Here is a 14,901-nt window from a genome sequence, read left to right as displayed (position 1 = left end):
CCATTACTGAAGGTGTGTGTGTTTGCATCCCTAACCCTAATCCATTCATATATACAGAAATATCCTGATTTCATCTAATCTTGTATTATGCACAGGTTTCACATATCTGACATAACGCGGACTCACGATGGGAACGTTCTTTGCTCTAAAACTCTCTTTTTATTCTTTGTTGTTATTGAAATGTGCTGTGACAGTGGAACACATCCATACTGGAATATAATGGAAAACAAAAGCCTTTTCTTAGTTGGAATAAGATCAGTGCTCACATACAAACACCCAAGGACCTAGACTGGCCATTGTCTAGACCAATAAAGGACTTATTTTCTGGGGATGATCTGTGGCTCGCCATGCTGCTTTGAGGGTTATAGTGACCCGCTGAGAAATCTGCTGAAGGTTATGACATGTAACTGTACAATTCCAGTAAAATAATAGGACATGTCTTCTTAGAAATCTGATTTCTCTGCAATGTGGACGTGGCTCCCGTCAACTTCCAGAAAAATGATTTTCATTCTGTCCTCAAATATTTCCACTGACAGAGGGTTAAGGTGCTGGTGGTCACTTCTTAAGAACAGTCCCTTAAGCAACCTCAAAAAACCACACCTTCATCACTCATGGTGCCAATAGTGACAATATGCTCAGTGGCCTGACCAAACATGGCCACAGGAGACAGTGGGCTGGGAGCAGGGAGCAAACTATAGGCTCAGTTCGGTGGTGTGTATGACTAAAAAAGGTCAGAGCCACCCAGGCTGGGGGAAGGTGGGAACAAGGGACCGGAAAAGTGAAAAAGAGCAGCACATGCGAGTTGGTTCCATTCTTAGAGGAGACACAAGTCACCATGTCAGTCTGACAGATTTACTGCTCAGGAGCAATTAGCAAAAAATTACTGCTTCTTTTTTTACGACCTACAAATTTATTTACAGCATCACCCAATTTTCACTAGCCCCCTGTAAACAGTGCTGGTGGCAGTTGTTGATAACCGGGGCCAGCGACAGAATGGGTGGACACCGTGTCCTCATATACAACTTTCTATGACAGTGTAACAATAAGCCCTGAATTGCAAAATAAGTAAAAGAAACCCTAAATAAAAAGAACAGAACCAACAGTGGAACATAACAAAGGAACAAAAAGGAGGTGGAGAAGAAAGACAGATGCAATATGCAGTAAAAGAGAACTACAGACTTATATAAAGAGAGAGGGGGGGCAAACAGGGGATCGTCCAGCTCTGGTCCTGGAATTTCTGCCCTGCAACAGTCAGTCCTGCAGTCCTCTCTCTGCTCTCTGGCTCCTGACATCACCCCAGTTCAATGCTCAGAGAGTGGTGTGCGATGGTGTGACCATGCCTCTTTGGAGCTAAACGTGGAGAAGACTAAGTTGACCTGTCAGTATAATCCACAGGGGGTAGTGAAGGTAATGGAGGAGTACAAATATCTGGGCACTGTCTTCAACTGTAACCTAAAGCTAGTCTCCAACACCGAGGTCATTTTATGGTAATACCTGAAGAGTTTTTACTACTCCTATTTTGAGAGTGTCCCCTGTTTTTCTGTCATCTTCTGGTTTCACTCCATCCACCTGCAGCACAGGATCCATCTGCACAACACAGTAAAAGTCTGCTCTAAAACCATCGGACTCCTGGTCAGGCCACTTTCATCCACGTGTGAGCAGCAAACTCTAAAAACAGCATGCAGGATCCCACAAGAGTTTAAATGGCGTCCCTCGGGACAATGGTTTCGCTGCCCCGGCTGCAGCAAGCAGAGGAGGAGAGCAACCTTTGTTCCCAGGGCGGTTCGGCTTCCCTTCCTCCCGCATCCCTGCACTGGAGCCTGTCATCCATTCTGTTCTTGCCCCCCCCCACCACCCAAGCCCACTAACAATTCCTCCATTTTGCATATTTATTCAGTTCTTATCTTGCATTTTATGTCTTTATGTTCTTGTTCAACTGCCCTGTTTGTTTTTAATTGCCCCTTAAGGAAAAATAAAGTTTCCGAATGACTGAATGAATGAATGAATTACACCGGATGCCTTTCCTGGCATAACCCTCCCCATTTGGGACCAGCACCAAGTCATACACTGGAATGACCCCAGTAACTGGGTTATGAATCTGTCAATGAGCAATTGTCATTTAATTACACATTTTCCTCCAGTAACTGTAACGAATTACATTTACATACATAACGGCATTACATGTAAATCATTACCACCCAACACTGTTTATAGATTGTTCATTTAATGTATTTAAACTGCATTTGTGATTAGCAACCAGAGAATATAGGAAGATTATGTAGAATGTCACGATGCAATCCACAGTTCAGCATGTAGATGCCTCTGAGTCTCTTACAATTAGTAGTTACAGGGACAGTCCCCCCTGGAGCAACTTGCCTTACAGACAAAGCTTGTCCATCGCAATGTCAAATTTCTCATTCTGGGACTCGAGCCCGGGCCTCCTGAGTCACATTCCTTACATCTGGACCAAATGGGAATTCAAACACATATTACACTGTGTTAGAAAGAGAACGACAAAAAAGCAGAAGCCCCAAATGCTATTAAGGCTATAACTTTTTTACTGCATCAACTGAAACCTCATTTACGACCAATAAATTTAGTTGCTTCCAACGTCAATGGAATAAAACTTTCATGACAAGACAGTAAAAAAAGCATTGACCAGTGGGTAGGATCTGTGGTATTTTCAGCTTGGTTAAGTGATGAAGAGCATGTAATTTAATTTAATGAGGTGGTTCAAATGATTTAGAACAGCCCACCTGATGGTATGCCATGGTATCTGCCATCAAATTTTCAGTTGGGAGGTGATGCCCCGATGGATCCAGCCCGTTTTTTTTCTGCATAGCTTATTTTTTTAAAATATGTTAATGTGTTACTCAAACAGACACTGAACCACTGGCAGGGCGTGACACTACGATCAGGGAATAACATACAACAATGTTTAGGTGAGTGCTACCTTACACCCATGGTTTAACTTCCCATTGTTAAGCCTTCTCCTCCCCAGGTAAGTGATGCACAGTAACCAGGCCATCCAAATGAAAGAAACCTGGACACCTTCTTCAATTGCTTCTTGGTCCACTTTGCTCGAACTTGGGCCCCCTGACCAGTCTGTGGCCATTTTGCAGATGCTGTGACCCTTGTAGCCATCACTATTTGGACCAAATCCCGCTTTTCTGCTTCCAACAAATCAAAATGAAGTTCAGTCCACCCACTGCCAGGTGCCATTGTAATGGGATAATCAGGCTAATTTGCACTGGGTAGGGCGGCCAGCGATTAAATGCCTGTTCATTTGGGCAGGGTACACCAGCATTCTTCAGCACTGACGCATGGAACGTTATTCGGTATAAACATTGTCGCCATTGTAAGCACATATCTTGGCCGGTAGTAAAACATTAAGTAAAAAAACAGTAGGTACCTTTCCATTTTGTGTGATTTTAATGCATTACACGATCATTGACCACATTTCAAGCGTCGCTCTTAAGACTGTTGTATCTGTACAGCTTTTCAAAAGGTCAATCAACATGTTCATTAACAGTGACAATGAAAGGAACTCAAAATCTTTCATCAATTCTTACAGAAAAACTGCGCTGTGACGCATGGCCCATAATGTCATGCCTCACAGTGACGTGCCCAGAGGTGTCATGTGCATAATGCTCAGGATCCGCACTTCATCAAAAAAGGTTTAGGTGTGATAGGCAGCCTTTATTCTCCAGGCACAAATCTTGAGCTTGACGGGCAGCTAAATCAATAAATACATTTAAAGCATTGAAAAAACAAAAACACTTTTAAAAAGTGTTAATTGCCTCTATAAAAGGAAAAATAAAAGTATACGTTTTGAGAACGTAATTTTTATTTTATTTCTGTCCTTTTTTAAACGCTTATTCGATAGATATTTTGTAATTTCCTCAGTGGGGTAGGCCAGGCACAGTTTGAACAGGAGTACAGTTGAAACACTCAAAATAACTCGACTGCGCAACATGCCTAATTTGTCTTGGTGTGGTGTCCTCGGCGCATGCGCATCAACGTCCTCTTTGATCGTGGGAAATTACGCGCGATGCGGCGTTTCCTCCGCGCCTCTCCTCTTTCTTACGTGACTTTTAAAGTTAAGTTTTTTACATCGCTGCAAAGCTTGATCTGTGCGCTAAAATCTGACGCGTAACTTGTCCGTGTGTCCCCGCGGTGTCATGCAGTCTCGAAAAACGCGGCCAATGTCATGCAGTTGACAGCTTATGGTTTAAAAAATGCAAATTATCATATCAGTTATGCTTTTATGAATTTTATTCTTGTTTGGTTTTATTCAATGTTGCCATTGAAATGCATAATGTATAGAAAGTAAGGTCATGTTTTAAAGGACCTTATTTCGGAAGGTTGTATGTAAAATGTGAACTGGATTATTGTTGAATAGTATTATAAGTGGAGGAAGGATGAAAAATAGTTTTGTTTTAGACAAAGTTTCCATGCATTCCCACCTGTATCGCAACTCCTTCACATTTTCCTTCAGACTTATTTTGATATCGTACATTTTTTAATTTATTGAAAGCGCGGGAGTCCGACTGCGCGCAGTTTTGGGGGAGCTCGGAGCCTTTTTTTAATGGCATAGAGAGAACGTGGGGGTAGCGAGTGGGTTTGGCTCGTGGCACAGTGCGCATGGCCGCTGAAACCCGACGCGGCTTTAAATGTCCAGCGACGCGTGTGCGCGCCGCCAGTGCGCGCTTGGGCGGTCGCGGCGCGTCATGGAGACACCTTGTCCTGCGCGGATAACCTGGCGGGGATTCGGAGCTCCTTAGAATAATAATTAAAAAAAACATCGCCAAATTCACTTTTAAAAAATATTTATATTTATATTTAAATAACAATAAAGTTCATGATGGAGAGCCAGAGCAACGCTTCTCTGACCAGCAACGACACGGACCCGTTCGGCAGGAACGAAGAGGTGGCCAAACTCGAGATCACGGTGCTCAGCATCACGTTCGTCGTCGCCGTGATCGGGAACATCAGCGTGCTGGTGGCGGTGTACAACACCAAGAAGAAGACGTCGCGGATGCACCTCTTCATCAAGCACCTGAGCCTGGCCGACCTGGTGGTCGCGTTCTTCCAGGTCCTTCCGCAGCTCTGCTGGGAGATCACCTTCAGATTCTACGGCCCGGACTTCCTCTGCAGGATCGTGAAGCACCTGCAGGTGCTGGGCATGTTCGCGTCCACCTACATGATGGTGATGATGACGGTGGACCGCTACATCGCCATCTGTCACCCGCTGAAGACCCTGCAGCAGCCCACGCGCAGGTCGTACATCATGATAGTGACAACGTGGACGTGCAGCCTGGTCCTCAGCACGCCGCAGTACTTCATCTTCTCCCTCAGCGAGATCAAGAACGGCTCGGGGGTCTATGACTGCTGGGCCCACTTCATCCAGCCCTGGGGTGGCAAAGCCTACATCACTTGGATCACCATCTGGATCTTCCTCATCCCCGTGATCATCCTGATCATCTGCTATGGCTTCATATGCCACAGCATCTGGAAGAACATCAAGTACAAGACCAGGAACAGCAGACCAGAGGCGAGGAACCAGAACGGGCTGATCGGCAAGAGTTCGGTCAGCAGCGTCACCACCATATCCAGAGCCAAGCTGAGGACTGTCAAGATGACTTTTGTCATCGTGCTGGCATACATTGTGTGCTGGTCTCCTTTTTTTGTCGTGCAGATGTGGTCGGTGTGGGACGAGAAGCTTCTTTGGCATGGTAGGTTACCTCTTCATCTTACAAACCCACTCTGAGCTGCATCGTGTCCATTCTTTTTCAAAACAGGGACCTGCATAACAGAACAAAGCAGAAACTGTTCAGTCCACATTCAGCCTGAACTGTGCAATTTGTACAATTTCAATAGTAAATAACAATTATTAACATAAGAATAAATTCGATGAATTAGTCATGCTGGCTTGCTGCCTTCTTTTAGTTTATTTGCCACAAATGAAGAAATGTGAAACAAATGACGCTATATTTTTACACACACATACAAACAAATTAAAAGTAAATTATTTATTGTTTTCAGACCCCCAACCCACGTTTCACAAGCCTCCGGGTGCTAAAAGAAAAAACGAATTTTTCTTGTGCAAATGTGGAATGTCGCAGGTGGTTCATGAAAGGATGGCGGATGTAAAATTTATGCTCATATTTTGACTCGTGTTTTTTTTTTTATAGCACATTCCTTGTAAAATTAGAAACAATTCTAAAACTGTGTCTTTTTATTTTGTTCATAAGCACAATTGAGATGATTTGCTACAGTTCCGAAGCTCCGAAAAATGACCCGCTGCCGCGACACTGCGGGCCGTTGCTAGTGGACCCGGCCTGTTCCATTATTCATTTCCCTCTGCTGTCACCCTCTGCAGATTCGGAGAACACCATCGTCACACTCTCTGCACTGCTGGCGAGCCTGAACAGCTGCTGCAACCCGTGGATATACATGATCTTCAGCGGACACCTCTTGCAGGACTTCGCCTTCTGCTTCAACAAGATCCACCAGACCTTCAAGAAGGAGGACTCGGACAGCAGCCTCCGGAGGAACACGCTCCTGACTAAGATGACCAACAGGAGCCCGACGTGCAGCACGGGAACGTGGAAGGACTTGGACAACTCGCCCAAGTGGGACGGGTCGGTGCCAGAGGAATCCCAGTCCTGAGCCCCGAGCAAAAAAGAAAAAAAAAACGATCTATTAACCGAGAGTGCAGGTATCTGAGCGTACATTTGCACACGGACGCTCTCCTGAGGGGTGACTGAGGGTGAAAGTGTCGGAAAATGGTGATATCGGGCCTGTCCCGGCCATGTCCTTTGGTGTAAAACTGTGTAGTAAGAACGCAATGTGACTGCATCTTTGTGAATTTCCCCCAAGCTCTCATGCCTCGTAGAATGTAAATACTGAAAGGACGGTTTCATATGTTCATATTGCGTTTCAATTGAAAATGGGAAAAAATGTAAAGGCACCCGATTTAGCCTCTCTGCCCATTAGTAGGAAAGCTCAAAACGGTGCCAGTCTGGTGCCCTTCAGGGCAAGGGTTGGAAGGCCCTGGCACAGAGCGTGATGTTAGAGTCTTGGAATTTAAAAGGAAGCAGCGAAAGCTCTGTCTCCGCACATAGCCGGCGCGAGGTGTGTGCTGGATTAACCCCGAAGTGGAGCGCTTCTACGAGAGCGTGCATGCAGTTAAGTGTGTGCATATGTGCTGGGGTTGGGAAGGAGGCCTCCATGACATGTACATACTTATCAAACTGTGCAACCCTGCTGCGACCCTTTAAGGTTTTAAAATCTTTTTTTTTTTCCTGTGCTTGAATGTGCATAAACGTATTCTCTGCCTCAGTGCAGCAGGGGTTAAAAGTGACATTTTCAGTCAGCGGGAACTGCGGTTCGGAACGGGAGTCGAGGGGAGGGAGCAGCATGATGGTAAATAACAGGAAGAGAATTGGAAGGCATATGTTAAACCAGAAGTCTCTTTTGGAGCCTGGCATTAGTTGCATAAAATTGTAATAATGAAAACCGCTTTCCATAAGGACAAACCAAAATTGCTTTGCAGCTCATGTGCTGGCAGCCCAGCACTGAGTATTACAGCAGCAATTTCTGGCTTCCGTATCGTATTGTCCCAGTAATACACCGATAGGCTGCACTCAGGACACTCTCAGAGATAATAACTGCAGAAAGCGTTTTGGTCCAGTCACTGACCAAAACCAGCATAAAAAATATTTTTGCTTATGTGAAAATAAAATACATGTGCAATAATGATAGCTGCATACATGAATTAAAGTTATATGTATATATTTGTGATGGTAATATGAATTGTTTTGCATGTACTATTCACTCGGCAAACAAAAAATACACAACTTTACAACAAAAGTGGCTGCAGCATTCCGACTTTTAACCATTGCATTGGTTTAATTCGTCAATTCGTTAAATTGACCTAAGCTATCAAATGGTCCACAACTATTTGCCTTTTAATGAGCTGCAAGCTCCTTTATCCCATCAACAGAAGTGCTTTGAAGTCATCAATTTTGGTTTTGGGGTGGGGGGGCTAAACGGAGAAGCCAAGGGAAAATTGTATTAATGGTATCTGAAAGCCAGGGACATATGACAGCATCCCCCATAATCCTGTGGTATACAGTCCAAGAGTCCGAGGTAAATGGCCTTTGGTTCATCGCTTATTCACTTCTTATCCCCAGTTGACAGGCATGGGGAGGCTGGAGGAGGTTCTGAGGCAGACCATCTTCTCACACCAACAAAGAGCATCCATCATCCTCCATCACTCTGCACTGGGCCCAACACAGGCCTGTCTGAATTCCAGACAGATTGCAAAAGAGAAGGTCCATTTCCGACTCTGGTCTTGGAAGGGAAGGCATCCCTTGACTTCCAGTGATTGGGGATAATGGAGGCGCACAATCAGGCAGCTGTATCAGATCGTACTGTGGAGCGCTTTCCCACATCTGTCTCAGCCATGACCGCTGACGTACAGGGGGTCGCTGGGTCTAGAGTGTTTACGGGGCCCATGATGTAAAAGCGTCTGATGATGTGCTTCCATTCATGCACGCATCGCATTTAACCCAATCTACATAACATATACACAAAGCTCGCATGGTGAAAACAGGCCCAGCACACAGGAAAATGCCAGAACGTCTGACATGTCTCACGTTCCCCAAATATAAATGTGTGGTCTCCCACTGTTTACTTTAAAATGACCAAATCCAGGGGAAAATGCAAACGTGCTTTTAAGCATTAAACATCTGTTTTCCACACTTACATAAGAGGCTATGGAGAATATAATGAAAATCCACCCTTATATCGTGAAACGGGCCCTTCCAAACCACTCACAGATGTTTCTGAGGGTCTGTAAGCAAATAGTGCTATCGATGAGAAGAACTGGAACAGAATTCTTTTGCATATTTAGCTGTTTGTTAGGAAGCCTAATTGGGCGAGAGCATATGATTCAAATTCGGCATGCGATCGCTGTAAACAAGCACGTTCAGTGCTTCTCTGTTGCATTGGTGCCTTTGTTACGAGGCCTGTGCAACAGCAGCGCGATTACTGCCACATCCACTTCGCTCAGCGTCTCAGACTGCTGGAAGTAGGTCGCTATGGAAGCAGAAAACTATTTTCAGAAAATTCATGCCGCACCACGGAAGCTCATTTGTTAATTGTGCGTTCACAGTGTAGTAGGACGTTGAGACAACAAATGTGCTAAATCTCGGATGCGTGCAGATTTAATAATTGTGGACTTGTTAGAGAACAAATTTCCCTTTTCAATTGCTTCATAACTGACTGGCATTGTACAGCTTATGTTTTATTGTAAATTATTTGCATACTTGTTCGTAACTGTAAAATTATTGGGATATTTCTTTAATTCACTTCACAGCATTATTCACTATTTTTGGTTTTAACTCTTCCAGGACATATTCTTTATTTCATATTATTATAATTATTAAAATGTCATGCAGATGTTGTAACTAGATCAGGAATGAACTTTTTGTCATGCAGTTAATTTAATGTAATAAATGCACTTTAAATGGACAACAAATGGAATTCCCATGTATCATCAGGGAAAAAATACTCCTACTTGGCAACAAACTGTATCATTAACCCTAAGTAGCATTCGTTATTGCCCGGTCATTAGCAGCTCTCTGGTCTTTCAGCACATGCTTGTGTAATGGACAGCTTCCTGGTTTTTCTTCCTGTGTGGAACCTCCAGTTCTGTGAACACATGCAGCGAGGTCTCAGCGTGGTCCCCGGTTGAGCAGCTTTTTTCCACCAAAATGACCGCAACTTAGCACATTCATCCCCAGGTTTTATTCATTACCGCTTGGTGACCCAAACTGGATGATGGCTAATGGCAGGTAATTACTGTCGCTATGATTGAATTAACAGGAGCACGCAGAAAGACACAAAAACTGACATCCCGAGTGGGGAAAAAAAAAAAAAAACTGGTCACAGAAAGAGGTGGTTCATTATCAGGTCCCTGCCTGTGAAGCCCCCCGGCCAAACCCCCTCAAAAGCCATAATTTCTCCTGCCGTGTGTGCTGTGTGTGTCCGTCCAACCCCAAACAATACACTTCCCTTTCCTCCACTATTGTTCTTCCCAGCACTTCTTCTTGCGTTACAACAATATAATGGCTGCGGTTATTTTGTCAATTATTCCCTCCAGCATTTCCAGCATAATGAAGTGAGGGGGGTTTCTGGACCGGCTTGGAATGGCCTTTGGAGATTCGACAGGATCCCTGTTGTTTTTGTCAAACTGATGCAAATAAAGGCTTCAAGGTCTTAACGCTGTCACTTCCAACTTGGTCCAGTTTAGTCACAGCTCGTAAGTCATCTAAGAATCGCACGCTCGCTGCTTCCTCCATGCCGCTGACCCGTGCATCAACCACGGCGCCTGCTAGTATTAGTTTGAAGCAGGATTCTGATGCTCCATGGCATGCGAGCACTGCTGTCAAAAGAAAAAAGACAAAAGTGGAGATCCAGCTGCTGTCCAATGATGCAGCATCTGACAGAAAGCCTTGGATTAAAAGACTGAAGAGCAGGATGGGGGGGATTTACGATGTGTGTATTGCACAGTGTACAATGGCCACTTTCAGAATGCGGAGCTTTGGGCTGGAATTTTTCAATGGGTCCTCAGGGAACAGAAGCAGGGAAAAACTCTGAAAGGAAACGTCCTCCTCTGGCATCAGCTTGCCAGATCTACAAGAAAACTGATAGCGGCTTTAGGGACGGATAGAGGAAGGTCGGCCCTGAGGTCTGGATTCTGCACCTTGGTTTCAAATTCAGCACCTGTGTCCCCAAAGTGTCCATTCGAGTTGGGGAACTACTCCCTACCCTCCAAATATCAGAAAACAAATCTCCTCAAGTTGTTAAAGACTTGATGTTGATGTCCAAAATAGGCTTTGTTTTCGACTATTTCTTTTCAAACTATTGGTCACTTTTTGTCATGGCCAAACTATGAAAAGCTATTTTGAATTTCCTGGTTATTGTAAATCATGAGAAACCAATACATAAATTATGTCAGACTAAAAATAGTAATCATCAAAGTGCATGCTGAAAGGCTGGAGATTATGCCAAAGCAACCCGTATGCCAAAAGTCTGAGAGTAGCTTAGCTCCAAGCTAAAGGCTCACAAATTGATTATCAGGGCGATCATGCACCTTAAGGATCCAGTATTAAAGTGATGGGTCCCAGCTGCGGCCGCTTCATGCTCTCATTTCAAACACAGCTCCCTAAATCACACTTTTTATTAGAGCTAATCTGCCGTGGCAAATCGACAGCAGGCGGGCAAAGACGCTTGCAAGCACTCCAGCACCGAGGGTAGACGCTTATCTGATTTCGTTTATGTGGACCTTACTTGTACTCTCTGACAGCCCTCAGTGGGCCAGGAAAAGAAAATTATTACGCCTGATTATTGATCAGCAAACCGAAGCCTGTCAAAAACGCAATTTAGTCCCAGGACTTGGACCCGCAGCTCACGATATTTATCATTTGATTCCATCCGGTTCCAAGAATTTAATATCACCGAAGGCCTACTGCAGGTTCATGCATCCTCAGCATCATCATCTGAAGTGCATCACTCAGGGTCAGAGTGCAACCCGGTGGGAAGGACAACAAAGGATGACATTTCAGAATGGTACACCTCTGCAAAAAGTCAGATTATTTGTGCACCCTGTGTAGAGTGAGAAATAAGTTCCCAATATTTCACAGTAAGGTTACATGAGGTGAAGTTTCTGGAAAATGAACAATGATAGAAAAGGTCCTTGATTTCGGATACCTGATTAAATCTATACTTGTGTTTTCCTCCCAGGCTATTAATGGCATTTGCAGCCATATACGGAAGACTGACTGGGAGGTTGTTCACATTTAATGCCACACGTTGGCCATGTGTTTTAAGGAATGATGAGGATCATAATAGCAGCAATCCACTATCTCAGTAGATTAAAATATTACCTACATGTTCAACATTTCCAATCTACCCTTCAATATAGGAGAATCTATCATTTATATTTGATTGGGGATGAAGAGTAGAAGGTTTATCTCTTTTAATAAATAATAATAAAAAACTTTTTTGCGGCATTTTTGATGTACTATTTTATTTTATGTGCCTATATAATCAATCATGAGGCACTGGAATAAGTCCTAATTAATATAATTACATGGTTTAACAGTTTCCCAGCATAGATAAAATACTGCGGGTATCTTTAGGTTGTATTATGAAATACTTTAAATATTATATTATGCTATTCAGTAGCACCTTGGTCTTTGGAAACTACAAAATTGTATATTTTGCACTGCCAAACAATTCAATATCTGGTAGTGTCTCAGTGCTGCTCCCGGGGTTCGGGGTGAAGATCCCGCAGATAACACAAGACAACTGGCAATAAAAATAATGAAGGACTGGAGCCCTAAAGTCAGTAGCAGAACATCCCCAAGCTTAGCACTGAAGGATTGGATTCAGTTCACGTCCATGCAGTAATTCTCTGCTTTAACCCCCACACACCGAAACAGCTACACGGGTTTCTTCCCGAACCCAGGCTGCTCCAACAGTCAAGCACGGAAGCTGTTGCTTGAGGCAAGCACACATTTCTCTGAAAGCACCGATCGTACCCATGCCTGGTCTGAGATAACGAACAGAGAAGGTTCACGCCTCCAGCAACCACTGGGCTGAAACCTGGTCGAGCACACACTCTGCTCTGAAGTTCCCCCAAGGTCAGAAGACTCAGGCTTCCTGTCTTCACCTGGAGAACACTGTCATCTGCTGGTCAGTAAGAGAAAATGACTATGTGGTGAATTCAGTGTTTGCATCATGTTCACCTTATTTGGCTGAATTGAGGCTTAGGGGGCATCACAGCCCATTGCTGAAGAACCCTAAAACCCTGTAATATGGTCAATATAGATAGGGTGGTAGTAGCCTAGCTCACACACTCGCCTATGAACCAGAAGAATCCCACTTACTACCATTGTGTCCCTGAGCAAGACACTTAACCCTAATTTGCTCCAGGGGGGGACTGTCCCTGTAACTACTGATTGTAAGTTTCTCTGGATAAGGGCGTCTGATAAATGCCATAAATGTAAATGTAAATGATTGCTTGGGCCCTTAATTCAGGTCACAGCTGTCAGAGAGGTAAGAGGTCACCAACACTTTATAATAACTATTTTGATTAGTATAGAATTATTCACCATACTTTATTTATTTATTCTTCACAGCATATTCTAGGGTGGTAGTAGCCTAGTGGGTAACACACTCGCCTATGAACCAGAAGACCCGGGTTCGAATCCCACTTACTACCATTGTGTCCCTGAGCAAGACACTTAACCCTAAGTTGCTCCAGGGAGACTGTCCCTGTAACTACTGATTGTGAGTCGCTCTGGATAAGGGCGTCTGATAAATGCTGTGAAAAAATAAAAAATATTCTTCATATTGCACAGCAGAAGAAGGTTTCATTAAAGAAAACTACATGTTGTAAGTCGTTCTGGATAAGAGCTTCTGATAAATGCTGTCAGTGTTCCTTAAAAAATATAACAATCATGTAATTGTACTGCAGGCTAGAAATAATTATTTCTATAATAATGCATTGTATCTAATGCACTGATAATATAATTTATGGCATTTTGCAAGGGTGAGAACAAGCCTCATTACAATAAAAGTACTTCCTTCCCTTGCTACACTGGCCAAGAAGAGAACACCGGGTCCAAAGAACAACTATGTTGGCAACGAATCAAACGGACTCATGTTCTTAGGTTGGCGCAGCATGTGATCCCCGACTATGAATCAGAATAAGCCCAGGCTTAAGACCCACTGCACCCGTGTGGCTCAGAGACACAGTCCCTCTTTCTTAGAGTTGGCAGATAATCCATGGCGTGCAGCTTTACACCACAGCGAGGAAAGACCCCATTATCGGCATCTGCATTGGCATTACGAGTCTCATGTGGCATGGTCATAAAATCCCAAATTTACACCCAGCGGTGCATCGGGCCCTGTTACTCCTGCCCGACCAGTAGCACCTTGCATTTTACAGGCTGCCGACGTGGAATGGGATTTTGAAAAGTACAGGCCGATGAGCAGCACTGGAAAGCTAAACTAAACGATGCTGGCATCAGAAGTTCCTCCCACAAGGTCCTGCCAATGTGAAGGGTCGTTAACAAGGAGATTTTACTGGCCGACGGCACAGAGCCAGAATCCTGCCAAACACCACAGTGAGGTGCCAAAGTCCTCCACTGGCTTGTCTGGACAAACACAAGAGATTACGTGATCATAAATACCGTGACGGACTATAGACCTTGAGTAATATTACTCCCGAATGACGGCAAAACAAGCGTTAATGGAGCGAAAGGAGCTACCAAATCGGAAATCAGATCCATCATATTGCCATGTAATTGGAAATATTGCAAACATTATTGCATGAAAAACATTCAGTCATGTGCTAATAAATGAGCTGCATAACTGTTCACTTGAAAAATTGTTACATCTTCATTACTAACATTTATCACAGATGCTGGCACCTCTGTTACAGACAAGGAAATATGGAAAAAGTATACGGAAAGTATTCACAGTGCATCACTTTTTCCACCATTTTTTTTATGTTATTCTAATTCCAAAATGGGCTCAATTTTGAGCTTTTTATGCCAAAGGCTGTTCTCTATTTCAAATAACTTTGTCAAATCCTCAAGTAAACATTTGCATTGTCATTGTGGGATGTTGTGTGTAGAATTATGGGGGAAAGATGCCTTTAATCCATTTTGGAATATGACGGTAACATATCAAAATGTGGAAAAAGTGATGCACTTTGAATACTTTCCAGATGCACTGCATGCATGTTTCATGCTGATGTTAGTTACCCATCATATAGCGCAAATTAAAAGGATATTGTCATACTGAAGACTCATTTTCAGG

The 14,901-nt window shown here is 43.7% G+C and overlaps 1 protein-coding gene across 1 annotated transcript; it reads left to right on the top strand.

Moving 5' to 3' along the window:
- The first annotated feature begins 4,664 nt into the window (after positions 1–4,664).
- On the top strand, positions 4,665–9,108 carry avpr1aa (arginine vasopressin receptor 1Aa). The gene is made up of 2 exons (XM_028957882.1): positions 4,665–5,735; positions 6,383–9,108. Exons 1-2 carry the CDS (start codon positions 4,862–4,864, stop codon positions 6,670–6,672), a joined length of 1,164 nt encoding a protein of 387 aa, XP_028813715.1. The 5' UTR covers positions 4,665–4,861; the 3' UTR covers positions 6,673–9,108.
- The last annotated feature ends 5,793 nt before the right edge of the window (positions 9,109–14,901 follow it).

Source organism: Denticeps clupeoides, chromosome 17 (genome assembly GCF_900700375.1).
Source record: "Denticeps clupeoides chromosome 17, fDenClu1.1, whole genome shotgun sequence".
NCBI classification, from domain to species: domain Eukaryota; kingdom Metazoa; phylum Chordata; class Actinopteri; order Clupeiformes; family Denticipitidae; genus Denticeps; species Denticeps clupeoides.
The sequence above is the reverse complement of the archived record's forward strand: the minus strand, read 5'-3'. Positions and strand labels throughout refer to the sequence as shown.

Bases quoted from the DNA above. Each gene is read 5' to 3' on its own strand.
- avpr1aa (XM_028957882.1), top strand. From the start codon at position 4,862: ATGATGGAGAGCCAGAGCAACGCTTCTCTGACCAGCAACGACACGGAC. The intron at 5,736-6,382 runs GTAGGTTACCTC...CACCCTCTGCAG, and splicing joins CGAGAAGCTTCTTTGGCATG to ATTCGGAGAACACCATCGTC.